Here is a 24,634-nt window from a genome sequence, read left to right as displayed (position 1 = left end):
TCTCCACAGGGATAACCAACTCCAGCCTCAGTCCATCCCCTCTGGGAACTGTGGCAGACCTGGCTGCAGCAGCACAGCCCCAAATTCCCAGGGGCTCCCACCTCTAGGAATAATTAGCAACAATTCAGAGCTGCCTAATTCAGGCTCCAGAGGTGCTTCCCTTGCTGCAGCACAGCCCTGCTCCCACTGCCGGGACTGAAACCCCTCAGAGGCTCAGGAGACACGGCGGGGGCCGGGCTGGCAGCGAGGTGAACGGGGTTCAGGTATTTATTCACTCCTGCAGCTCTCGGAAGCCCTGGAGAAGCTTTGCCTGCCCTGACTCGCCCGGGGCCGGGCGCTGACAGCAGCAGCGATGTTCTGCTTCGAATTCCCGACATTTGATGAGCCCGGGTGTCTCTCTAGCAAAATATGAGGCTTCTCCGGGGTTATATAACTGGGGCAGGCAGAGCTGCCCTGCTTGGAGGCACCCCCCGTTCCTGCTCTGACACCTGGCAGGGTAATTAGTCACTGATTACGGGCGGTGACGCAGGGCACCAGCCCAGCTCCTGCCCGCGCCCACGGGGCTCAGGGACTGCCTGCGAGCAACGTGTCTGCTTCCTAATCCTGTGACTCCATCGTTAATCAGCCCGGGATAAGAGAGTAAATAAGTCTGTCACTGGAGGCTGGTGCAGGGCAGGACAAATATTTTATTAAGCGTACTGCGAGAGTGTTCACAGGGGCCTTAGGATGAGGGAAGGGATGAGGATCTGGCTCCGTGTTTCAGAAGGCTTGATTTATTATTTTATGATATATATTATATTAAAACTATACTGAAAGAATAGAAGAAAGGATTTCATCAGAAGGCTGGCTAAGAATAGAAAAAGAAGGAATGATAACTCTCTGTCCGAGCCAGCTCACTTTGACTGGCCATTAATTAAAACAACTAACATGGGCTAATCAAAGATCTACCTGTTGCATTCCACAGCAGCAGATAATCAATGTTTATATTTTGTTCCTGAGGCCACTCAGCTTCTCAGGAGGAAAAATCCTAAGGAAAGGATTTTTCATAAAAGATATCTGTGACAGTGTATCCCTCTGTTTGTGTCACAAGCCAGATCTGCACAGGATGCGGAGAGGGAGCATTAACTCCTGCCAGCAGAGGTTTGCCTCTGGATCTCTTCATCCCCCGTGGTCCCCAGCAGTGCTGCCCTCCTCAGGGACCACAGAGGATGGTGTGGTGCTGGCACAGGGACTGTGCTGGGCCTGGAGGTCCCCAGCACAGGCATCTGGGCTGGCACAGTGGGTACAGAGGGGTGCAGGGTTGTTGTCCTCATCCCAAGGCAAAGGGGTGAAGGTGGCAGAGGGACAGCTCCTGCCCAGCAGCAGCTGGGGGAACCCCATTTGATTGCTGATGCAGCAGGACAACTTCCCCACCTCCAAACAGCACCCCCAAGACCCTTTTCCCCAGACCTCTGAGGGAAGCCAACCTCATTCCATAAGGGTTTATAATGGGGAATAAAAAAAACACTTTCTGCCTAAAGCAAAGTATTCAGAGCCTATCTGCAGTCAGAGTCCTCAAGCAGCACCACCACTGAGGCAGCAGCCACGTCCACAGGCCTGCAGACTTGTGTTGTACCAGGAAAATGAAATCCTGGATTAGCTGTACACCCCCTTGCAGGACACTGCCCTGGCAGGCAGCTCCAGCTCTCTGCCCCACAGGGCTCCCCGGGGCCAGGGTCCCATGGGAAGGCTGCTAGAGCCTTCATTTCATTCCTAATCCAGAAAAATAAGCAAATAAAGGCAGGATTCCATTTTAGGCCTCTGAATCCTGACGAGCTGCTGCCAACCAACCTCTCATGTGCTGGCCTGGCTGCGCTGTGGCACCGGGAGCCGAGGCTGGAGGGGCTGGAAAAGCAGCACAGGGGGACTTGATTTCATATGAGCTGAATTCCAGCTTTCACTCCAGTGGAAAAGTCCATAAAAACGGGGATTTGGAGCCTGCTCCTGCCCGGGGCATGCCTGTGTAACCACTCCTCTCTGCATTCCTCAGATTCCTGTTCCGCTGGAGACTGGATTGAAGACGGGGTCTGAGGTCCCTGCTGGAGGAAGGAGGAGAAGGAGGAGGTTTCCCTTGGCCTCTGAGCTGTGAAAGCAGAAAACCAAAGCATGTCCCAGGTCATAGAATCCCACGTGCTGCGTGTTGGGCAGACTGTGTGCATTTCCTCACCCGAGGAAAGCAAGAGCCTGCACCCAGCCGGGTACCCCAGGCTGCCGGGCAAGTACGTCTACTACTCCACAGAAACCTGGACTGACCCCCCCTCCATGGTGCACCCCAAGGCTCACCTGCTCCCCAGGTATGGAGCCCAGCCCCTGCCAGAGCATCTGGCTGCTCACACGCAGGGGAAGGACCAGCAGAATTCCTCCTTGGAGAGACCCCCTGTGCTGAGCCAGCCAAAGGAGGAGGAGAACGGCAGCACGGACCCTGAGGACCAGCCAGTGTCTCCCTCCCTGGATATAACCATAGAGACTCTCAACAAGATGATCCTGGAGATTGATCCCACCTTCCAGCCACTGCCATGCAGGCCAGTGAGGGCTGCAGGCCAGCCTGCTGCTCAGGGGGACACTGTGGCCACCAAGAAGCAGGAGCAAGAGGCAATAGGTGAGGCAAAGGCAGCACTTGGGTCACCAAAGCTCCCATCTGGTGAAAATCAGAGCCTGGTTGGGCACATGTCTGTCCTCTAGACCCACAGAAGGTCCTGTGTTCCTGAGGAGGCTGAAAATGGGCACCAGGGACATTCCCTGCTGTCCCCAGGGGGATCAGTGTCCTGACGTCAGGGCTCCATAATAAGAATCCAGAATTGGGTATCCAAGCTCTGCCTGACCCCAGTGCTTCCACAGCCCTGCCCTGATCACTGTTGACATTTCTCATGTCCAAGCAGCTCAAAGGGGCGCAGAAAGGACCAGGGAAAACAGCTTTTAGTTCTACCTGATGTCCATTTCCCTGTGTTTCAAGAAAACAATTCTCATCACAAATGGGACTTGCAGCTGTTGGAAAACTTCTAATCCCAGCTGTCACCACCAGTGACGGGCTCTGGGTGCCCAGTGAGGACCCTGCTCCCCTCAAGGGCAGCAGAGCCTTTGCCAGGGTCACACTTGACCTGTGGGAGCACATGGGTTCGCAGCCAGATTTCCAGAGCCCTGGGCTAAGGTATCGAGTGTTGCACAACCATCCCATTTAAGTGTTCCCAACCCTTGTGCCAGGGAAATTCTTTTTCCAGGGCTTGTGCACTCCCTGGGCAGCATACCTGGCATACGCAAGGCACCAGCAGCACATACCAGCCCTGCCTCTGCTCACAGTGCCTTGTGTGACCCCTTGTGCAGCTCTTCCCTGCCATCCCTGCAGCCCAAACTCGGATTTGTGATCCAGCTATTCCTGCCTGGGCTCTCCTGCTCATTTTGGGTGTTCAACACTCTGTACATGGGGAGCTGACACTGCTGACAGGACAGTTCAGGGTGGTTCAGGTGCCTCAAGCTTCCCAAAAGCTTTACTGCCCATCCTTGTCTTTGCACATGGAAATACCTCAACAATCAGTCCCCCACAGCAAGGTCAAATGTGGGGATGTTAAAGACAAAAAAAAACCAAATTCAATTCTCCCTGAGCCCTCATGCAGACATAGAGAGAAGGATGAGGCGGGTGTGAGGGTGAGCAGCCCTGCAGGAGCCAGGCAATTCCAGAGCAGACAGTGTCTGCTTCCTGCTGGGATGGACAGGGTGGCCTTGCAGATAAAACACTGTGCCAAAGTGCAGATCCAGCTCTGGCTGCTCCGTGCCTGACCCATTGCACTGCTCAGGGGCTGGAGCCCCAGGCAGCTCCTCAGGTAACGTGCCGATGGTCTGGAGAACCTGGCTGCAAGCGTGGAACTGAACATCTGGAGAGCTGGCCACGAATTCAGTGGGGAAAGGCTCACTCCAGCTTTCATTTTCTTTTAACAGCTCTTGGTTTTTTACACAAACTTCCTCCTATAGTGCAGTGTTCACTCACCTGCTCCAGCCCTGCAGGCTGTGCCCTGGTGTGAGGGTGGCAGGGACTGATGGTGCCCAAGAGAGGTGAGAGGGGCCTGTTCTTGTCTTTTTTAGTGGAGAACATGAGGAAACTTTAAACATGGCACTCAATCTTGATGGGCCCCTTCCAGCTCAGCACAATCTATGAAATGCTGCAGCAACAGGAGGCACTTTCATGAGAGGCTCTATTCCCTCTGGATCCTTCTAGATCCTAGAGGAGAAAGGAGATCTCAGAGCTTGGCTTGCGTGACATCTGGGCTCCGTGTTTGTGGCACTTTTGCCACTCCTTGATGCTGGAAAACTTGCCAAGGTCTTGAGCAAATATTTGAGGTTTAACCACAGGTGATAAGAGGAGCAAAGGCAGAGAAGTAGGAGGTAAAAGGCCTCAGGAGCCTGGTGCACAGACTCTTGTCAGTTCTTTAAAGAACAATTAAAATCCCCATTTCTTTCTCATTTTGGGGAGATATTGACAAAAGGGTTTGAGCACTGGTGCCAGGGCACATGGACACAGAGCTGCCCCCAGGCTGGGCACTGGAGGAGCTGGCTTTGGCTCTGTCCTGCCATGATCCAGCTGTGTCCCCACTGGGGACCAGCCCTCCTGGCACACCCAGCGCCTCCTTGGCTGTGTTTATCCAATTTTCTGCTGGGATTGGCACAAAGGGGCTCGGGGAATCACTTCAGCACAGCCCTGTGCTTTTCCTGCTCACCCAGCTCCATGCCCCAGAGCTCAGGTTGGTGCTCAGGCCAGCAGCTCTCACACATCAGGTCCATCAGGACCTGTCACCCCACGGGCAGGGAGCTCAGGGCTGTCAGAGCAGTTTGTGTTTGGTGCAGCAAACAGGATTTTCCCTCTCTGAGAAACACCTTTGAGAAGGGGAACTGTGCTGAACTCCACGGCAGGGCAAGGAGCAGGAGCTGAAAGCAAAGCTGGGCACGTCCAGGCTGGAAGGGAGGTGCACACCTCTGGCTCTGGGGTGATTAAGTGATTAACCACAGCAGCAGCTCCCCTGGGATGTGATGAATCTGCCAGCTCTCAAATCAAGTCTAAGTTGCTAAAAGGGCTCTTCCAGCTCAGCCAGAAATGCTGGCTTTGTCCAAGGAAGCCTGGATTTGATGTGCACCAGGCACTCCTGGTGCTGGCTGTGAGGTTCCACTGGGGGTGTTGGACCGGAGATGCTGTCAGGTGTGTTGTCATGTCACTAATGGCAAATGGAAGGGCTGGCTCTGAGCACAAAGAATCCCCGAGCAGGACAGAGGCACAGAGACTGCTGCAGAGAGATCTGTGCAGGGTGGGAGAAAGGAGGAGAGAGCAGCCACCCCCTGACAGGTCTGTGCTTGCTGGTCCTGTACACCAGGAATGTTTTACCTGCCCCTGTCCCGTGCGGATTTTCCACTGCCCCAGCTGTACCTGGGCCCAGGTGACATCCCCTCTGCCCAGGGTGTGCAGGGCCACCCTCCGAACCTGACGTCACCCCGGGGGGAGCAGCCAGGTGTTTTTCTCTTGAGTCAGGTACAAACAGAGCAGCTGCTGGAGGGAGCACCCTCCTCTGGCTGCAGGTCCCGGCAGGTCCTGGCTGGGTAATGCTGGCGAGGGGGGTCTGAGCAGGCAGACGTGGCCGCACGTAACCCCCTGTCTTCCCTGGGAGCCTGCCAGCACGGGGGGAGCTCTGTGAGCAATCAGCCCTCACAGGGTCTCAACACGCTGCTGGACCCCCAGCCCTGCAGAGAGGGAGCCAAAATTCCCAGCAGGAACAACAGACACGTGTTCCTCACAGAGCTTTGCTGAGGAGCCCAGCTTGCACACCAGATCCTTCATGATCTCCTCTCTCTCTCTCTCTCTCTCTCTGCAGACATCAAGTACATAGAGCTGACACCAGGCAGAGCCACGGGGCCTGACCTGCCACAGGGCTCCCCCAGCCCTTCAGGCACCCCCTTCTCCAGGTCCCCTCAGACCAGCAGCTTCCTGCCCCAAAAAGGGGCTCTGGGAGGCAAATACAGCTCTGGTGACAGCGTGGTTTTCTCCAGCCCACCCGGACCCCCGAGTCCCCAGCCGGCCGCGCTGAGCTGCAGCAAAGCACCCGAGAGCAGCAGCGCTCCCTGGCAGTGCCTGGCAGGACAAACAGACACAGCCGCCTGCAGCCCCGGGGCCCTCAGCACGTCCCCAGGTGTGGAGAACCTGCTGAAGCCCGTGCAGGTGCTGAGGGCCCAGCAGAGGGGCAGCTGGGTGTCCCAGCTCTCCACCAGCCCTGGCTCGGACACCAGCTACATCCTGGGCAGGTAAATGACACCTGTGCCGGCTGGAAGGGGCACAGGGCAGTCCCTCGCTCCCTGTGGTGCCCTGCAGGGTCGGTGCAGTGGCTGGCACGGTTTCTGTGTGTGAACACCCCCTGATGTGTGCTCTGTCTCCCTCCTGCAGCAGCACCCACTCGCTCCACAACGACGACTCCGACGCTTCGGCCGCTGCCTCCCTGTCCCCCTCCAGCTCCCTGGGCAGCCCCTGCTCCCCTTCCTCGGGCATCGTGGCTCACCCCAGGGAGGCTTTGGGCCAGAGCTCCCCCCAGCCGCGGGCAGGGAGCTCCCCCAGCGCCTCCCCGGCCCAGAAGGGCCAGGCCAGCAGCTGCCCCCCCTCCATCCTCACCTCTGCTGCCGACATCCCGGTGCTGCTGGTGAACGGATGCCTGGAACAAGGGGATGGACCCCCCCCGATGGCCAGAGCCCCCCCAAGCTCTGCCAAACAGCCCCCCCTGGCCGGCTGCAGCCCGGCCTTGAGGCTGGGGGGTCTGAACAACGCTCAGTCAGCGCCCACCCTCAGCTGCCTCTCAGACAGTGAGTTCACAGGGCAGGGTGGGGGGCAGTGCACAGCCCAAAAATGCTGGGAAACAGGGGGGCAAACCCCATTTTCCCTCTGCTTTAGCTGGTTATATTCCCTCTGCTTATAGACACAAAGGATGGGAGGCGCTGGCTGTGTTTCCCCATGGTCCCGGTGGTCTCCAGGCTGAGGGCGGTGACCCAGGGTTGGGCTCAGCTTTCTGCCCACCGGTGTCCTGGGACGTGGGCTCAGCAGCCAGGAATGCTCTGCTCCCTCCAGGAGATGCAGATGCACCTATTTATAGCACCTGAGAATGAGGAACATCATTCTGTGCTGTGCTGTGCTGTTTGCAGACCCAGAGCGGGCTGGCAGGAGGGGTTGGGGCTCCCGTTGGCTCTGAGGACACCAAAAGGCACCAGGGTTCACAAGGTCCCTCATTCAAGGGCAGACACTGGGGCTATTGTTCTCTGCAGGAGATGAGCACAGGCAGCTCTCAGGGCAGAGGGTTTTAATTGGAATCTTTGTGGGAATAGCAAGAGGGTGTGTGGGTCAGATGCTGGTGTAAATCCCATGGTCCAGTGGGTTGTGCAGGGCTGGGCATGGCTGGCACTGCCAGGGGATTCCATGTGACCCTCTCTGCTCTACATCACAGCCTGCCAAGAGAGATAATTGCATGGAGAACGAGCTATTCTGAGGAGTGGGGAGGAAAGGACTCAAAAGCATTGAAAAACCTTCAGCCCTGGCCACCCTGAGGGAGAAATGTCTTTGCTGGGCTCTGCCATCTGTGGGGGTCCTTCAGGTTCCTGCTGGCCTTGACACCCCGTGCTCCCTTGCAGGTCCCCTGAAGGCTGGGCAGCCCACCATGAAGTTTGTGATGGACACCTCCAAATTCTGGTTCAAGCCAAGCATCAGCAGGGACCGAGGTGAGGCAGGGTGTGACCCCACTCGGGCTCTGGCCTGGCCCCAGAGCTCCCCAGTGTCCCTGTGGGGACTCACTGGGGGCAAATCAAATCCTGCTGGGCGCTGATGGGTGTGGAGGGACCCTCTCAAGGGTTGTGTCACAGCCCCTCTGTGTCCTCCAAGCCCAGCAAAGCTTCTCCTGCCTGTCACACAGCGTGGCCTGGGCAGGAGCTGAGTGTCCTGAGGGCTGCAGGGACCATGGGACCAAAGCAGAGCCCTGCAGTTGGTGCCACACCAGGGTTGTGTGCATGTCCTTGGCACACACTCCAGAGCTGCTGCAGCCAAGGAGGGGCTCCCTGCAGAGCAGCAGGGCACAGGGCAGGCAGCTCCTACCTGTTGTGCTTGGCTGAGCCCCTGCCTGTGCTCTGACAGCAATCCAGCTGCTGAAGGACAAGGAGCCGGGCACATTCCTGGTGAGGGACAGCACCTCCTTCCGGGGCTCCTTCGGGCTGGCCATGAAGGTTCCTGGATCCCCCTCGGGCAGCCAGACAGGTAAGGGGGTGTATGGGGGGCTGCTTCAAGGGTTTTAACTGAAATTACCCAAAATAAAGCCACAGAGAAGCCACAGCACTGTGGTGCGTGGCAGAGAGTCTCTGTGTGTGCCCTCTTCTCACAGGGGCTGGCACCAGGGTGGTGGCACAAAGCAGCTCCAGTGATGCCCTGGGACAGGACCCTGGGGTGGCACGGTGGCACTGGGGCCGGTGCTGGTGCTGATCGTGGTTCCTCTTGCAGGTGAGGAGAGCAGTGACCTCGTCAGGCACTTCCTCATCGAGTCCTCCACCAAAGGGGTTCACCTGAAGGGCGCCAGCGAGGAGCTGTACTTTGGTAAGGATGGTGCTGTGCCCACAGCAGCCCTGGCAGCGCCAGGAGCTGCTCCCAAAGCCCCTGGAAGCACCAGGTGAATGCATTCCACACCTGCCAGCACAGGAAAACCCCCCAGCCCCAGGTCCTGCCTGCATTTCCCTGGCAGCTCCAAAGCAGGAGCACGAGCTCCCTGTTGGGACACTGCTGCAGGTGTGTGGGTGGGGGGGTTCCAGGCAGCAGCCCCCCCCCCCCCACCCTAAACTCACAATTCTGATTGCAGGGAGCCTCTCTGCCTTCGTCTACCAGCACTCCATCACCCCTCTGGCGCTGCCCTGCAAGCTCAGCATCCCCACCCGAGGTAGGAGATGCGGCAGGAGGGAGGCTCCTCCCGCTGCCCCGGGGAGGTGGGCGAGGTCCTGGCGTGGGGAGGGGTCTGAGCCCCCCTCTGGGAGCCTGCGAGGGGCTGCTCCCCTGGCTGCAGGTGGAGCTGAGCTGGGGACAGGAGGGTGGTGGCTCCTTTCCGCTGGGGGCAAGGGAAGTGGGAGATCAGAGGTGAATGGAGAGGGAAATGAAGCACAATTGAGTTAATTACTGCTCTAAACCCCTGCAATTAGTGTCTTTTGTGAGATAAGGAAAAGCCAAAGAGGTGACCAGCTCAGCCTGGCCTGTGGCATCACTGCTCCTGCTTGTCCTTTGTGCAGATCTCGCTGATGGATTGGACAGCCCTGACTGCGCTCCTGAACCTGCCCCGGCCCTGGCCAGGAAAGCTGCAGGTGAGGACAAGCTGCTGGCCCTGGGGACAGCCTTGGGCACGCTGTGACAGCAGCAGGTCACCCCCGTGCAGGGCTGGGCACTGACGTCCCCCTCCAGCTTCCCTATGGGGCTGCAGATAGCTGCAGGATTCCTGCAGATTTTTCCCTTGGGTTGCAAGGAAACCTGATATTTTTAAGGAAGGGAAACTTTGAGTCCTCAAGCTGCTTGAAAACACAGCTCTGGAGGTCATGAGGCTGATGAAAGACCCCCGGGTTCCACAGTTTTAAAGAGTTCCTGATTTTTAAGCCTCTCTCCTGATGGGTTTCAATGGGGGTGGAACAGCTGGAGCTTTAGGAGAGGGGTGGGCAGTCAGGGGCTGGTGAAATTCCCTTACAGGGCACCTGTGGGAATGGTCTGTGGATGGGGAAGGGTCTGTGCACCTCAGCCTGGGTGGGCTCCAGGTGAGAGCAAAGAATGAAGGGCAGGAGACCACACGGACAGGTCACAACGCAGGCTGGGGAGCTGGAGACTGCTTTGTTTTGCTGGAAATTCTGAAAAATCAGTTGGCAGGCTGGAAAGTTTAGTTTGACCCAGAGCAGCCCTTTAAACAGCTCAATCAGCCTGAAATGTCATGTTTTAGGTTGGCCGTCAGCCCTTGGTTAGCTTGGGGTATTTCTGCTTTTCATTAAAGGAAATATGTAATAAACAGAAAAGAAAAAAACCCAGCAAATGTGACATTTAGAAACGGGAAATTAAATACTTTGACTTTTACAACAATTAGCGCGAAGAATTAAAGCAAACCAAACTAAATTAGCGAAGAATTTCTGAGTCACCAAATCTTTTTAATTTTCGTCAAAACAAACCTGACCCGGGTCCATGGGAGGGATCTGCAGGATGACCCCTGGGACCCCTTGGCCCGGGTCACATCCGTGCTGAGCCGTGCCGTCCTTGCAGTGTGCAACGTCCTGTACCTCAACTCGGTGAACGTGGAGACGCTGACAGGAGCCCCAGCCATCCTGAAGGGCATCTCCTGCACCTTGGAGCTGGAGACGCTGCCCACCCCAGCCCTGGTGCACTTCAGGGTGACGGAGCAGGGCGTCACGCTGACCGACGTCCAGAGGAAGTAAGAGCTTGGGTGGGCCAAGGGATGGGGGTGGTTCATGGAGAGGCAGCTCCCTCCTCACCTCCCAGCCTCAGGAAAGCCTGTCCTGGTTGGACAAATCCGTGTCACCATGCAGGGATGGATGTGGCACCTTAGCAAGGGGTTTCTGGGTTTGGTGGCGTGGCAGGGAACCAGCTGCACTCAGGGTTGGGGTTTTGGGATGCCTTGAGACCCTCAGTCTCGCACAACAGGGGTTAGATTTGCAAATTCATGTCCTTTCCCAGGCCCTTCCCTTCCCTAACGATTCCCTCTCCTCTTCCAGGGTGTTTTTCAGGCGACACTACCCCTTGGCTGCCATCAGGTTCTGTGGGATGGACCCTGAGAACAGAAAGTGAGTTTTGGGCACCTGTGCCTGTCAGAACCACCCACCACTGCTGTGCTCCCTTCCCTGTGGCTCCCAGTGCCTCTGCACCACTTCAGATCCCAAATCCTATAAAAACTGCCCTGGGCACGCCCTGCTGGGGTGGATCTAAACATAACCCTTGGCTTTGCAGCTGATGGAATGAGTTAAACATCAGCCTCTGAGCAACTCCAATTCTGTTCTTCCCCCAGGTGGCAGAAGTACTGCAAGTCCTCCAGGTAAGAGCAGGGACCTCCTGCATGGGGTGGGGGGCTGGAATCCAGGGGAATGCTGCTGCTTTGGGAAGTGGCTGCATTGCAGAGCAGCAAAGAATGAGCTCAAAAATGAGGAGGGGATGTGATAGAAGTTACCATGGTGGCAGGATGAGGCGTGGGACTGATGGGTGAAGCTTTTTGGGGGGGTTTGGATGAGAGGTTTGGCTGAGGCCAGTTTTCCACATCCCCTCATGCAGAACCCCTCATCCAAATCCCACAGCCTTCCCAGGGACTTGTGCTGGGTTCAGGAAGTGAGTTTATATCTGGCTCTACCTTGTGCTCAAGAATCCTTTCACAGCTGGGGAAGCCTTGCCAAAAATGCTCCTCCCGGCTGCTTGGCTTCCAAGGAAACGTGATTGGGGAGCGGGCCAAGGTGGAATTGCTGGAACTGGGATTTGGCTTTGCGGCTGGGCTGGTTTCAGCCTATTCCTTCAGATTCCTGGATGAAAACTGAATAAGCCTCTTTTCTTTTCCAAAGAATCTTCGGGTTCGTGGCCAAAAGCCAGACAGACTCGGAGAACCTCTGTCACCTGTTTGCAGAGTACGACACCGTGCAGCCCGTGTCCCTTGTCATCGACCTGCTCCGCCAGCTCCTGCCCAGCCCATAGGGACACAGCCCTGGGACACTCAGGGCCTGCAGCTGCCCACACACTGCTGAGCTTCTCCTGCTCCCTTTCTCCTGCTTCTGGGTTGCATTTTGGCAACAGCAAGTAATTCGAATTTTTTTGTTATGCACCGTCACATCAGGAGCCTCAGCTAAAGACTTTCAGCTCTGGTGGGATGAGATGCTCCTCCAAGCCTCTCCATGGGGCACTGGCTGCCCTGGGGAAGGGATGGGAGCTGTGCTCTCTATGGAACCATTGTCCCTCAGCTGGACTCTCTGCTTTGAAGGACCGCAATGCTCTGGCTGGGGTTTCCACTAGCCATAAGGTGCCCTGGGCTGGGGGAGCTCATGGAGCTGAACTGAGCTGGGGACTCAGCCCTGACCCCCCAGTGCTGCAGGAGGGAAAATCTGGGGGAGGAATCGCCCCCCTGAGCAGCACAAAGAGGCAGCTTTGCAAATCAAAGTGTATAAAATGACTAAGTCCTGCTGGAAACCTGCTTGCCTCGAGGAGCAAGCAGCATCCACAGGCAGGAATTGACAGAGCAGCGCATTTTTCCTGGTGCTGGGAAATTCTTCTGCCCTTTTTACGCAGTGCGGGGTTGCGGGCAGGGCTCGACCTCCCAGCATTGCAGAGAGCTGGGAAATAAATGGTGACATTTCCATGACAGTGAAACATCCTCGGGTTTTTGGAAATTACTTGCCTGAATTTGGGCCGGATTCTCGGATGACGTAAATTGGCAGGGCCTCGAGGAAGACTCATGGTTCTGCCATGATCTGCAGCAGCTGAAGGGTCAGCTCGTGCTGTAGCTCAGAGCAGAAAGCAGCTCTGAGGCCACCACACTCTTCTCTACCTTATTTCTCATTTGGTGTCTCTGCTTTGGTTTAATTTTCACCCCCATATTAACAAACCCTCGCAGGGGTATTTTCAATAAAGCAGTAGAATATTTTTCAATAACACCGCGAGGATGGCAGCAATGGGGACACTTGCTCTGCTCCAGAGCAGCTGAACAGATGCACCCAGGGCACCCAGGGCTCCAGCCCGGCTGTGGAGCAGGTCCAGCTGTGGCCACTCTTGGCAATGACCAGAACAGATATTGGGGTCACTGCAGGGGGTGCACATGGGGCACCAAGAGGAGACAGCAGCAGCTTTGTCCCCCCAGTCCCTCTGCCCTGAGCTCTGCTCAGCCACAGCCCAGCACTGCAGGGTGGGCTCAGGAGCTGGTGCCCAAGGGATCCAGGTGCCTCTGCTGTCCCCATCATGCTGCAAAGACCAAAGAGCTGCAGCTCCCCAAGGTCACAGGCAGCTTGGGCTGTGCGTCCTGAGCCCTGAGACCCTGGGGAAGCCCTGGGACCACCAGAGCTGGCAACAACTCTGTTGTTATCATTTTCCTGGTCAGGACCAGCAACTGGGAAAGGGGATGGGCACAAGCTTTGGCTGCCCACAGTGCTCTGGGGGTTCGTGCTGCCCCCTGAGCCCAGCCAGCCCTGGTAGCCATCAACACAAGGCCAGGGCATGGGGCTGGGCTCCAGGAGGCCCATCTGCCATGCCAGCACATTTCTGGGCTGTCTGCATTGGCTGCAGCCCATCCCGGTGCTGTTTGTACAATGCCAGCACCGCCCACAGCCCCACTCCGGTAACTGGAGCACCCGGCTGGCGCCAGCCCCGGTGACACTGCCGGCCCCGGGAGCCACCAAACCCAGACTCAGCGACCTCCTGAGCCATGACCCCGGGCACAACTGGCTGCAGACCCTGGCACAGAGTGGAGCCATGACCAGGAAGTGCACAGCTGTCACAATTCCTGTGCCTGGGCATCTCCTGCCTGCATCCTGACCCCCTCCCCAAACACCGAGCTGCAGGTGCCCGGTGCGCCCTGGCACCAGCAGGCACCCACACATGTGCCTCGGGCTGCAGCACTGCCTGGCCTGGAGCCCGTGTCCCTGGAGCAGCTGGTGCCTGTCCCGGTGTGCCCCTGAACTTTGAAGCCGGTCCAGGGTCCCCTCCCCGGGCTGGCGCCGCCGCCGCTGCTCGGTGGCGCTGTGCAGGGCGACGGGGACAATCCTCCCGGTGGCACCGTGGAGACACTGAGCCGGGAGTCATGAGGAAGCAAGGAATTAATTGTTTCCCACCCCATCCCTGCCCAGGGAATTTCTTCCAGAGGCTCGTGGGCTCCTGGGTTTGCAGGGCTGCTGAACCCCAAACCCAGAGCGGGTCCTTGACCAGAGCCTGTCCCCACACCAGTGGGTTACCCTTCATTCCTGCTCTGCCTCCCTCCCTCCCCTCCCCTAATTTAAAGCCATAAAAGATAAAACACACTAGACAGAAACACATCAAATAACGGGAAATTAAATACAGTAATTACCTTTTTTTGAGGATACAAAGGTTCAAGTGTACTGTAAAAGGTCGGTGCTACACAGGAATCTGATGGGACGGGCTTGGCCCGGGAGGGACGGACAGGGACCCCTTGGGCTCCAGGGGACACGCTGGGGGTGGGGGACACTGGTACATGGTGGTGTGTAAATACAGCCCTAAACTACAGGAGAGACGCTACGAGACGCTGGAGCCCCCTCGGAGAGGGACACAGAATGTGCCCTGGGGCATTGCCAGGAGCCCCCAGATCAGGAAAGGCTCTGCTGGACCCGCCCTAGTGCAGACCGGGAGTGACCGAGGCCACCAGGCTGGCGCTGTCACTGCTCTGTGTCCTGCTGTGGTGCTGCCATGGGGGGCTGGCACTGGGGCTGGCACTGGGAATCCCTTCCTTGGTGCGGGGGCTCAGAGGGATGGCAGGGACAGGGACCCCCCTCCCCACCGAGGACCGTCCTGGTGAATGGACTCAGTTTAGAAGCTGTGTGTGAGCAGGGCCATGGGCAGCCAGGGCAGGCAGGGATCAGGAGGGCAGAGGGTGTTTCACTAAAACTGAAACACTCCGTTCCCATCGGGGGGGGCTCAGACAGGACAAATCCACATGGAAAACCAAAACCGACCACTGAGGCCATGATGGAGCCAGAGGGTGGGTCAGGAGGGGAATGGGGAGGTCCCCTCTGTCTTTGGCACATTTCCATGGTGTTTTTATGTGAAAAATTTCCATCCCAGAAGAAAAAACAGGTACAAAACCAGTGACAATTTCTCAGCTGAGAGCATTGTGCTGGTAAAATCTGCAGATCTCATCATGGAGACATTCCAGAATCCATCCCAGTTTTGTCACATTGGCCAAGAAGAGAGGACAGGAGCCATCACTGCAGTGCCCCGGCCCCTGGGGATGGAGAATTCCAGCCTTGGGGCCACACAGTCACTTATTAGATTCCCACCAGCAACATTTTTTAAATATTAAATTTTGGGAAAGAAAGAAAAAACTCAAACCAAAAGAAGCTCTTCCCCCTGGGATGTGTTTCCTAGGCATCCCTCATCCCTCCACCTTCCCCTCAATGCTGCTTGCCTGGGGATCCTGACCCCCTCACCCCAGGAGGGAGGAGGGGGAGACAGGATGGATGGGAGGCTTTGTCCCTGCACAGGGAGTGGGATGGGGCTGGGCCATGGGGAGGAGGTCCCGGACTGTGGGGCTGGGGGCTGCAGCAGGGAGGGGAAAGGTCTCTTATTGCTCCAAGTGGCCACACTGCCCTTCACACACACACACCAGGGTGGGACGCAGGCAGGGGGGTCTCTCCAGGCCCCCCACTCCTTGCCTGGGCAGCCTCTCGCCGCCAGGGAGGGCAGGATGAGGCCCTTCTGCTGCTGCCCCTGCAGAGGTGTGGCATGGAGGGCACTGAGCTGCAAATGCGGCGCTGCCACCGCGCTCCCCGAGCTGCCAGGTGTGCGAGGTTACCTGCGGGGCCAGGCTGAACACTGGGGATACCACGGGGCAGCAGCAGCAGCAGCATCAGGGGTGCCCCCCACCCACTCCACCCAGGCAGCATCATCCAAGCCGTGTCCGTGCGGGGTGGAGGCGCTCGCCGGGCTGGGTCCCTGGCGGAGGCTGGTAGTGGTCATTGGCGGTGCCGCGGGCGCCATCCCAGGCGCACCCCGGGCTCCCCTGGCGCTGCTCAGCGGTCACGTCCCCTCTCCTCCTCTCCTGGGCAGCCCCGGCGGGGGTCCTGGCCCTGCACGGCGCGGGGCCGCCGCGGTGACGCTCACATGCTGTCGGCCAGCTGGTGACAGTCCAAGTCCCCCTTCAGCTCCAGGAAGCCCGGCAGCTTCACGCCCGTCTTGCGGTCCACGCACCAGCACTTGCCCCGCTGCCCGTCCAGCGCCGGGTGACACTGTGGGGATGGCTCTGGTCAAGGACACCCAGCCTGGACCCAACCAGGAGCTCTCTTTGGGGCTTTACCACCCCCATCCCACCTGGGGTTTTTGGAAAGGGCCCCCAGCACCCAAAGGGTGATCCCCACCAAAGCCAGGAGCCAGGCAGGCTCTGCCGTGCCTTGTCACTGTCCCCTCCATCCACGCCCCCCTCCCAGTCTCACCTTGGCTCTGCAAAATGCCTCTTCCAGTGCCCTGTGCTAGGTCAGAGCCCATCCTACCTGCTTGGGGTGGAAGTTGCCGTTGCGGTCGCAGTTGGGGATGGGGATGACGTAGAGGTCCTCGTGCGTGCGGGTCTGCGAGGCCGCCAGCCGCTCCAGCGCCCGGTGCAGCTCGCTCTGGCACGAGCCCTGTGCCTGGGGAAAGGGAGGCCTGAGCTGGTCGCAGGGTTGGCACATCCTCCTGGCCCTGAGCCACAGGAGCCTGACCCTGGAGCACCCTCCCTGCCCTCCCCAGGGGCTCACCATGACCCGCGTGTCCTCGCGGTGGTGAGGGCTCCCGCTGCTGCGCATCTTGTTGCCGTTGTTGACCCTCTTGGCCTGCTGCTTCTGCAGGCACTTGCGGTCGTGGATGCTGCAGGGGCTGAAGCTGTTGTTGGGGTGGTCGATCTCCTCTTTCTCTGCAGAGACACAGACCAAGGGGGCTCAGTGTCACAGTGTCTACAGTGACACTTCCACCCCGAGGAACGACATGCAGTGGTTTCTGGCAGGTGCCACATCACCATCTCTGGTCACCACAGGTGTCACTCACAGCCCTGGGTACATCCTGCCACTGCCACTGCACTGGGCTGAGCTCCTTGCAGCACTGGGAAGGACTTCTGGGAGTTTTTCCTACTCATTAGCCACAACTAACAACTTATTCTGCCGTGTGTCTGTTATTGTAGGGTCACAAATGCCAGCTGCGAGTGCTGGGCAGTGGCATGCTGGGTCTGGCTGTGCCCTTGCCAGCCACATGTCACCAGATGCTCACCCACAGCACTGGAGCTACAGGCCTGGAAGCTGAGACACACACAGCGAGCTCCAGGACACCCTCGGTGCCTCCCAAAATCCGCCTGTAGGAGCTGCAGTGGCAGTGGAGGCACCGGGGCGGAGCTGAGCCCCCGCCAGGCCCGGGGCGGCACCGGGCGCCACGGCCGGGAGTGGAGCCGTGCTCTGCTGCGGGGAACGGCCCTCGCCAAGACATGAAAGAAGAAATTCCTGGAATAAGAAAGTTAATCTCCCGCGGGGCCGATCCCAAAAGGCCGCACTTGGCACCCCCGCCTGTGCCAGGAGCGCAGCCAAGCTGCCGGCCCAGATGTTGGCAGCTGGACAGAGCGTCATGAGATGAGTGCTCGGCGTGACTTTAGCTTTTTAAAAAGCTGCCGGTTCCTCTGGTTTGGGGCCCGTGAAGATTCTGTGGAGGGGGGACACCCCAAGAATCAGGGTTCCTCCTGTGCTCAGAGCTGCGTCAGGCACAGCCTGAGCAGTGTTTTGCCCCCCAGCCCACCTGGGCTGTGCAGGGAAGTGGCTGAGGTTATCATGGGGTTGGGCTTAAACAAATCAATATTGCAGCTGGCAGCAGGGAAAACCTTCCCAAACCAGGCAGAGGGTGGTCACTGTCGAGGGTCACACCCAGGGGCTCACAGTGCCAGCACAGGGGCTGTTGGGTGACACCTGGCACTGGCCCTTCCCACAGGCAGGCAGAGGGGTCAGAGCCACGGCTTCCTGCCCACTGTATCCCCACAGCATCCCTGTCCTGATCTCCCACCGGCACCTCTTGCCTCGGTCCCTGCAGTGCAGGGCTCCTGGCCCAGCTCCTGGGGGCCCGGGTAAAGTCCAGAGCGAAGCCCCAATCAAAGCCCCCTCCCTCGTGGGTGTTATTTGCTTTTTGCTTAATCTGTCCAATTTTTTTTTTTTTTTCCAGGAAATAGCTCATGCCCTTGAAATTTGAAACACGAACCCAAAGCCTCCAGGACCCTGCACAGAGCGGTGCCAGCGCCAGCCCCCGGCGGCACCAACCACGAGGCTGTGGCGCAATGGGGGCGCTGGTGGCAGAGCCCCGCCGGGAGCTCGGGGGCTCGGGCAAGGATGCTCCTCCCCTGTATCCCTGTGGGGAGACACACAGGAAGAGCTGGGCAGATTTGGGGACCACCGTGCCGAAGTTCCCGCACCTCCATGCGCCGCTCCCACGCCGTGGAAAGGCAGCACCGGGAGGCAGCGCAGGGGAAGCCCTCACCGGTGGCCACCACAGCCAAACCTCCCTCCTCCCCCCGCCAGCCGCCTCCAGAGCATCAAATCTCCCGGCTTAAATAAAACCAGATGCCAATAACATTTTCATAAGGTCACATGAAACGCCGGTGCCTCCGGGCAGCGAGGCGGCTCCTGCTCCTGACAGCGCTCGGGACCCGCGGTCCCCGGCTCTCACGGCAGCTCCAGCATCCCTCCCTCCCTGCCCTCGGGGTCACTGTCCCCCTGCTGAGTGACACACAGCAGCTCAGGGAGCCTCTCGCCTCCCTGGAAATCCGGCTGGACCAAAAAACTCGGGATCTTCAGCGTAAAGATTTGGGAAAAGAAACGCGTGTGGAGCCCAGAGCTGCCACGCCCCACACTGCCCTGATGCCACCCAGTGTGCCACTTCTGCATGGGCACCACCACCCTGGAGGGATGGAGGGTAGGGGGTCCCGATTTGGCCGAGGAAAGCCTCTCTGGTCACTTCGGTGCCAAGGGGATGGGAGCAGGGGCTGACCCCACTGGACACAGGAACCAGCCGCCTGTCCCGGGAGGAGGAGGAGGAGGATTCCTGCCGGCCTCTGGACAGGGCACACAAACGAGTCATTCAGCGTCGCCTTCAATTAACGGGAGCTGCAAATGAGGTTGGTCACGTGCCGAGGCGGTGATTCACAGCGCTGAGCCCGAGGGAGCGGGAAGGGCTCCGGCTCCACCGCGCGGATCCCGTGGGAGCAGAGCCTGGGGCAGCCAGCGAAGCCCTGCGACCTCGTGCGTGCGTCCTTGGGGACAGACAGATGTCACTGACCCCCGCAGCTCCAGCCCCGCTCCCCCCTGTGCCACCAGCCCCAGCACCAAGGACCTTACATGCCTCAAAGGGCACAAGGGACATCCACGTGTGTGTGGCCAGCATGGCACAAGCCACAGTGGGCCCCAGCACCCTCCATGTCCCTTTCCGGCGCCCCCAGTGTCACCTGTGGGTGGTCCTGGCAGGATCGTGGCAGTGCTGGCTCTTGGTTTCCTGGGCTCTGGACTTGGCAGGCACCAGCACTGGGAGGGCCGTGCTCTTTGTGCCAAGTGCTGGCTCTGGCAGGACGTGGGGAGCCAGGGATGGGGGTGGCAGAGGTGCAGACACCTACTGCCCCATGGCCTGGGATGCCAGCTGGGAGCTTGGCCCGTCCCCATGGCGTGCTCTGAGCACCTCCCACCTCAGTGCCCAATGTGGGACCGAGGGAGGGGAGGTCAGGATGCAGCAGAGGGAGTGAGGAATGCAGGTGCAGGTGATTGCCCAGAGGGACCAGAACCTTGCCAGGAGCAGCACCCAGCCTGGAGAAACCCAGGTGCTGGTGAGCCCCCACCCCAGGGGGACATGGCTGAGCCTTGCCTGGCAGAGCCCAGCCTGTCCTCCCTGCCTGGCACTGCCCAGCCATTGCTCAGCCACCACCATTCCCCCCAGTGACTGCGCACAGAAAGGAAACAGAGTCTGTCCCAGCTTACAGAGACCACACGGGATGAAGGCAGCTCCCATGGGTCAGGTTTTCCCAGACATAATCATTTACCCAACACTAAATCACTCATCGTGTGTGCTGGGGAACATGTCCTCACCTCCTCCTGGCTGCCACACATGGGCTCAGCCACCACCACCCGCCGTCTGTGACAGAAAAACGAGGCTGGGACCTTCTGGAGCCGGCCCTGCACAGGGTTCTGGCTGAGGAGTGGGATCCCAAAGCCAGCCGTGAGCTGGCACGGCCAGGTTCCAGCACAAGGTGCCCAGACCCGCTCGAGTAAGGTGAGCAGCCTCTGCTCCTCACCTCCTGAGGGTCACATCCCGTGGGTGCCACCGGTCCCGGGTGAGCAGAGAGGCTCCTCCTGGCTGTGGAGCCGGAGCCGTGTCCGACTGCTCCCAAAGCCCGGCCCCCTGATCCCAGCCTCTTCCCTGGAATGCGGAGCCCCCCGGCCAGAGCCCCCAGACAAAATGTTTACTGTAGAGGCACGTTAACCGCTTCCCAGCCGCCGGCACCGCTCGGGGCCGCGGGCACGGCCGGGGGCACCTGCTCCGAACAGCCCTGCCCCTGCACAGGAGGGCACCTAATTCCCTTCTGCTGGTCCCCAGGGGACATCAGAGACACCAGCCATGCCAGGGTGCCCTGCTGTGCCAGGCAGGGCTGTGTGGGAGCCCCCAGCCCCACACTGCCACCATCCCTGGGATGTACCACTGGGATGGCATTGATTGCTGTGGGTGTCCTGCCCACCTCCTGTCCAGGGCACAGGGCTCCTGCTGCCCTCTGGCCCATCCTGCTGCCTGTGAGGTGCCCGGCGGGCGACCCGGCTGCCATAGCCACCCACCCATCCTCAGCCAAGCCAAAACACCGCGGGAAGGAAGGGAAAAAATGCAAGTCTGTTTCCTCAAGGCTCTGGGAAAAAATGTTGCATTACACGCCGCACGGCCAAAACCAACAGGGCTTGGCAGCGCGGCGCAGCCCCGGGCCAGGGAGCCCAGACAGCTCCTGCAGGATGTGGGATGAGGACAGGCAGGCAGGCAGGGGGGCTCTGAGCACTCCCAGCCAGCTCCTGTCCCAGCATGGGGTGGCCAGAGGGGCCTATCCACGAGTGGCACTCATCACAACGGGGACACCAGAGGAGTGCCATGGATCAGACATGCAAGGAGGCAGTGGAAGTGGGATCCAGCCCTCCAGATGGGCAGGGACAAACATTGCTCCTGTCCCTTCTGCCCCTCAGGGAGCTCTAAGTGACCCCACGTGGGGACCAGGGTCAGGCCAGATGGAGATTGTTCAGGGGACACAATCCTGGTCACAGCCTGCAGGATGGGAAAGGGGGACCACCAACGGGCCAGGTCCCCACACTCATTCCCTGGGAGCAGCTTCATTGCCATGGTGTGACCTGCACAGCTCTGGGGTGGCTTCCCACTGCTGGTTCTGCTCTCAGACCCCAAATCCTGCCCGAGCACCAGGGGTCACCGCCCCACCTGCAAGGCAGACAGAGCACAGGGGCAGCAGCTCCTCCAGCCTGGCAGGGCAGACACAGCTCCCACACAGCTCCCAGCTGGCCCTGCCTGGAGGGAAGCAGGTGCCCCGTGCCCTCTTTCCTGTTTCCCCCTGGAAAACAGGGGGGAAACAGATCTGGTGCAGCCAGACCTGCCAGCAGCATTCCAGGGGTCACCGTGCACCAGGAGCTTCCCTGGCAGCTGGGATGTGTCCCCAAGGGCTGCAGGTGCTCGCAGGACACTGTCCCACTGTCCCGTGGTCCAGGACCACGCTGCAGCCAGGGCACAGCAGGTGAAGGTTCACCCCTCCAGCACATGTGGTGCCAGTGGCTGCGACACTGCTGTGCCCGCGGTGGGTAAGGACGGCACAAATGTAAGCCCCTTGTGCCAGCTCTCCTGCAGCCTGTCTCTGCTCCCTCCCTGGAACATGTTCCCTGCCTTCCCATCCTGTGCTGTCCCATCCCAGAGTTAAGGAATTGTTTGGGCTGGAAGGGACCTTAAAGACCACCCAGTTCTGCCCTCCTGCCATGGGACACCTTCCACCAGACGAGGTTGATCCAAACCTCATCCCACCTGGCCTTGAACACTTCCAGGGATGGGGCATCCAGAAATATTCAGGGCAACCTGTGCCAGAGCCTCACCTCCCTCACAGGGAGGAATCTCCTCCTAACATCTAATCTAAATTTTCCCCTTTTTAGTTTAAAATCCTTGCCCTGTCACAATCTATCCGTGTAGAAGTCACTCCTCATCATTTTTATCAGCTCCCTCTAAGTATGGGAAGAGTCCACAGCTCTTGCCGAGTGAGCAGGGAGTGGGTTGGTGCCAACAGGGGTCATGGCACTGCCCCTGCGAGGGACAAGGACCCCCAGGCACCCACCCAGGGCACCCACCCTGGGGGGCACCCACCCTGGGGGGCACCCACCCTCTGCCGCCCCTCCGCCGCCTCACCTGGGGGCTGGAGGCTCTCCTGGATGGCCTCGACGTCGGCCAGGTCTGTGCAGATGCCCTGGCCGTGCATGAGGGTGCGGAGGGGCCGGGGCTCGCCGCGGGGCGGGTAGCAGCGCAGCCCCGCTCCGCAGCGCGCTGTGTAGACGCCGCAGGCGGTGCCGCGGGGCAGCGCGCAGGTCGCGCAGCAGCCGCAGCCCGGCTCCCGCACCAGCTCCGCGCAGCCCTGCGGAGCCTTGCACCGCGCCAGCCGCTCCTCCGAGCACGGCGGGCACTGGATCGCCTCCTCGCCGCTGCCCGGCCGCGCCGCCGCCGCCAGCAGCGCCAGCACCACCGGCAGCACCGGCAGCCCCAGCGGCAGCCGCGGGCGCATGGCGGCCCCGCTCCGGCCCCGCTCCGCGGCGCTCGGCTGGCGGCGGGCGCGGGGCGGCGGCGGCGGCTTTATGCGGCTTTATGCGGCCCCTGGCCACACCTCCCGCCGCCGCCACCGGGGCCACCGGCGGGGCCGCCCCCGTCGCCACCGGGAACCCACCGGGCAGCGACGCTCCCCCCCCGCCCCACGGCGGCGGCCACACCGGCACAGGCACCGCCGGTGGTTTCAGCGGCGGGGCCACCGGCGGGGCAGCCCCGGCGCTGCGCAGCCCCCGGCCCCGCGGCGCCCACCCGAACCCCCGCCTCCTCCAACCCTGCTCAGTCCCGAGAGCAACCGGGATGAACGGGGGTCACACCGAGCGGGGCTGCAGCGCGAGGAACGCCCCCAAGACCCCCGGGTGGGCTCCGGGCTCCGGGCGTGGGGGGTCCCGGAGGGAGGAGAAGCGCTGCTGATAACGGAGCATCCCGCACGGCTCGGCCCCAGTGTGTCCGGGACGGCCCAGGGCGGCCCCGCCGGGCCCCCGAGCCCACCTGGCCCCGGTCCCGCAGCCCCCCACGCCCCCCGCCCCGCACAGCCCGGGATGGGTTGAAGGCTGCCGGCACCTAGCGGCTACTTGGGAAAAGCGGGAGCGGGCGGGGGCCCCGGCTGCCTCCTGGGACCCGGCCCCGCCAGTCCCCGCTGCACCGGGAGAGGACGGGAGCCCGGAGACGCGGGGAGCAGCCCCTGTGCCCGCGGGACAGCCCCGAGCATCACCCGGGGCTAGGGACCCCCGAGCTGCGCCCTGGGGCAAAACCGGGTTTGGGACAACTGGAGGGAGCTGTCTGGATCTATTCCGTCCTGGAGGGGGGCGTGAGCACAGCACGGGGGTCTTGGATGTGGCAGGGGGGCCCTGGTGTGGGGGTCAGTGCGGTGGGTGGGACAAGAGGAGCAGAGCTGCCTGTCATGCAGGCTGAGAAGCCCAAACTCATCTCATGGGTGAGTACATCCAGTGCTCAAAGTGGCATTTTGAGGCTTGAGTGACACAGCACTGGTGGCATTGCCACCAGGGCTCTCCAGACAATCTTCTCTCTCCCGTGCAGGTGAGTTGGGCAGCAGCAAGTGCAGGCAAGGACAGGGACAAGCAGGGTCTGTGTCCCCCACATCCCCAGCCCCCACAAGGTCTCCTCACACAGCTCTGAGCCCCTGCCCTGCCTGGCACTGCTGCACAGTGGCCCTGACTTGGGGCAGAGGCACCAGCCTTGACTCAGTGTCCCAGCAGAGACCAAACCCAAACAGGTGCCCAGTCCTGCCCAGGCTGTGGCACCTTATCAGGCCCTGGCAGCACTGAGTGCCCGCCAGGGAGATTGTTGTGTCTGCAGGCAGTGGGGGCATGCAGGGGAGGACAGTTCCCTCACCTCTGCCCAGACACTGCTCCTGCAGCTCCGTGTCCCAGCACCATCCCAGCACCATCCTGTAACACTGACTGGGCCTGGGCTGGTGCCCCCCACAGTTGTGCTGCCCCCACCCCAACACAGCTCTGAGGCCAGGCAGGGGCTCAGTGCTGGTGTTTGGTGCTCAGGTCCTTGCCTGGCACAGCCCCCTGCCCCCAGTCCTTGATGGGGGCTCTTTGGGATTCCTGAGGCTGTGGGGGCCCAAACTGGCTGCAGATCCTCAGCCACACACCCAGCGGGGTCTGGAGCTGCCACAGCCCTGGGGAGAGGTTGCAGGATGGCAAAAGGCAGGAGCAGGAGGGGGCTGGGGGTCAGAGAGGGCTGTAACCCCCACCTGAGGGTGGCTCTGATGAAACCAGTGAGACCCCAGGCCCTTTGAATGTACTTTGGACATGACGCCCGCACAGCTGCTGCAGGACTCCAATACCAGCAGCAGGACAGACCTCAGGGAGGACCCGCAGCCAATGCCCCCTCCTCCACTGCATTTACTCCCCATTTCCAGGCAGCTTCTCCTCCCCAGCCCTCCCTCGCATCCATCCTGGCATCTCCTCCCTTCCTGCGGCTCCCAGTGCCCCCTGTCCCCGGGCTGGCAGCACAGACGGTGTCCCGGCCCCGTGGGGGCTCAGCACCCTCCGG

The 24,634-nt window shown here is 60.3% G+C and overlaps 2 protein-coding genes across 2 annotated transcripts; one reads left to right on the top strand and one right to left on the bottom strand.

Annotated features, from left to right (window-relative positions):
• The first annotated feature begins 2,145 nt into the window (after window positions 1-2,145).
• TNS4 (tensin 4) lies at window positions 2,146-11,752 on the top strand. The gene is made up of 12 exons (XM_054281636.1): window positions 2,146-2,638; window positions 5,892-6,318; window positions 6,458-6,867; window positions 7,687-7,773; window positions 8,183-8,302; window positions 8,543-8,635; window positions 8,895-8,972; window positions 9,316-9,387; window positions 10,322-10,490; window positions 10,792-10,860; window positions 11,082-11,108; window positions 11,623-11,752. The coding sequence occupies exons 1-12, from the start codon at window positions 2,146-2,148 to the stop codon at window positions 11,750-11,752; spliced, it is 2,175 nt and encodes a 724-aa protein (XP_054137611.1).
• Window positions 11,753-15,658: 3,906 nt separating this feature from the next.
• On the bottom strand, window positions 15,659-22,568 carry IGFBP4 (insulin like growth factor binding protein 4). Its single transcript, XM_054281613.1, has 4 exons — window positions 22,199-22,568; window positions 16,507-16,661; window positions 16,264-16,398; window positions 15,659-16,002 (listed from the first exon to the last, which is right to left on the bottom strand). The coding sequence occupies exons 1-4, from the start codon at window positions 22,566-22,568 to the stop codon at window positions 15,874-15,876; spliced, it is 789 nt and encodes a 262-aa protein (XP_054137588.1). The 3' UTR covers window positions 15,659-15,873.
• Between the last annotated feature and the right edge of the window lie 2,066 nt (window positions 22,569-24,634).

Source organism: Melozone crissalis, unplaced genomic scaffold (genome assembly GCF_028551555.1).
Source record: "Melozone crissalis strain CALT ecotype California unplaced genomic scaffold, PUWL_Pcris_2 ptg000032l_1, whole genome shotgun sequence".
NCBI lineage: Eukaryota > Metazoa > Chordata > Aves > Passeriformes > Passerellidae > Melozone > Melozone crissalis.
Note: the sequence above shows the minus strand (reverse complement) of the source record. Positions and strands in the feature narration are given on the sequence as shown.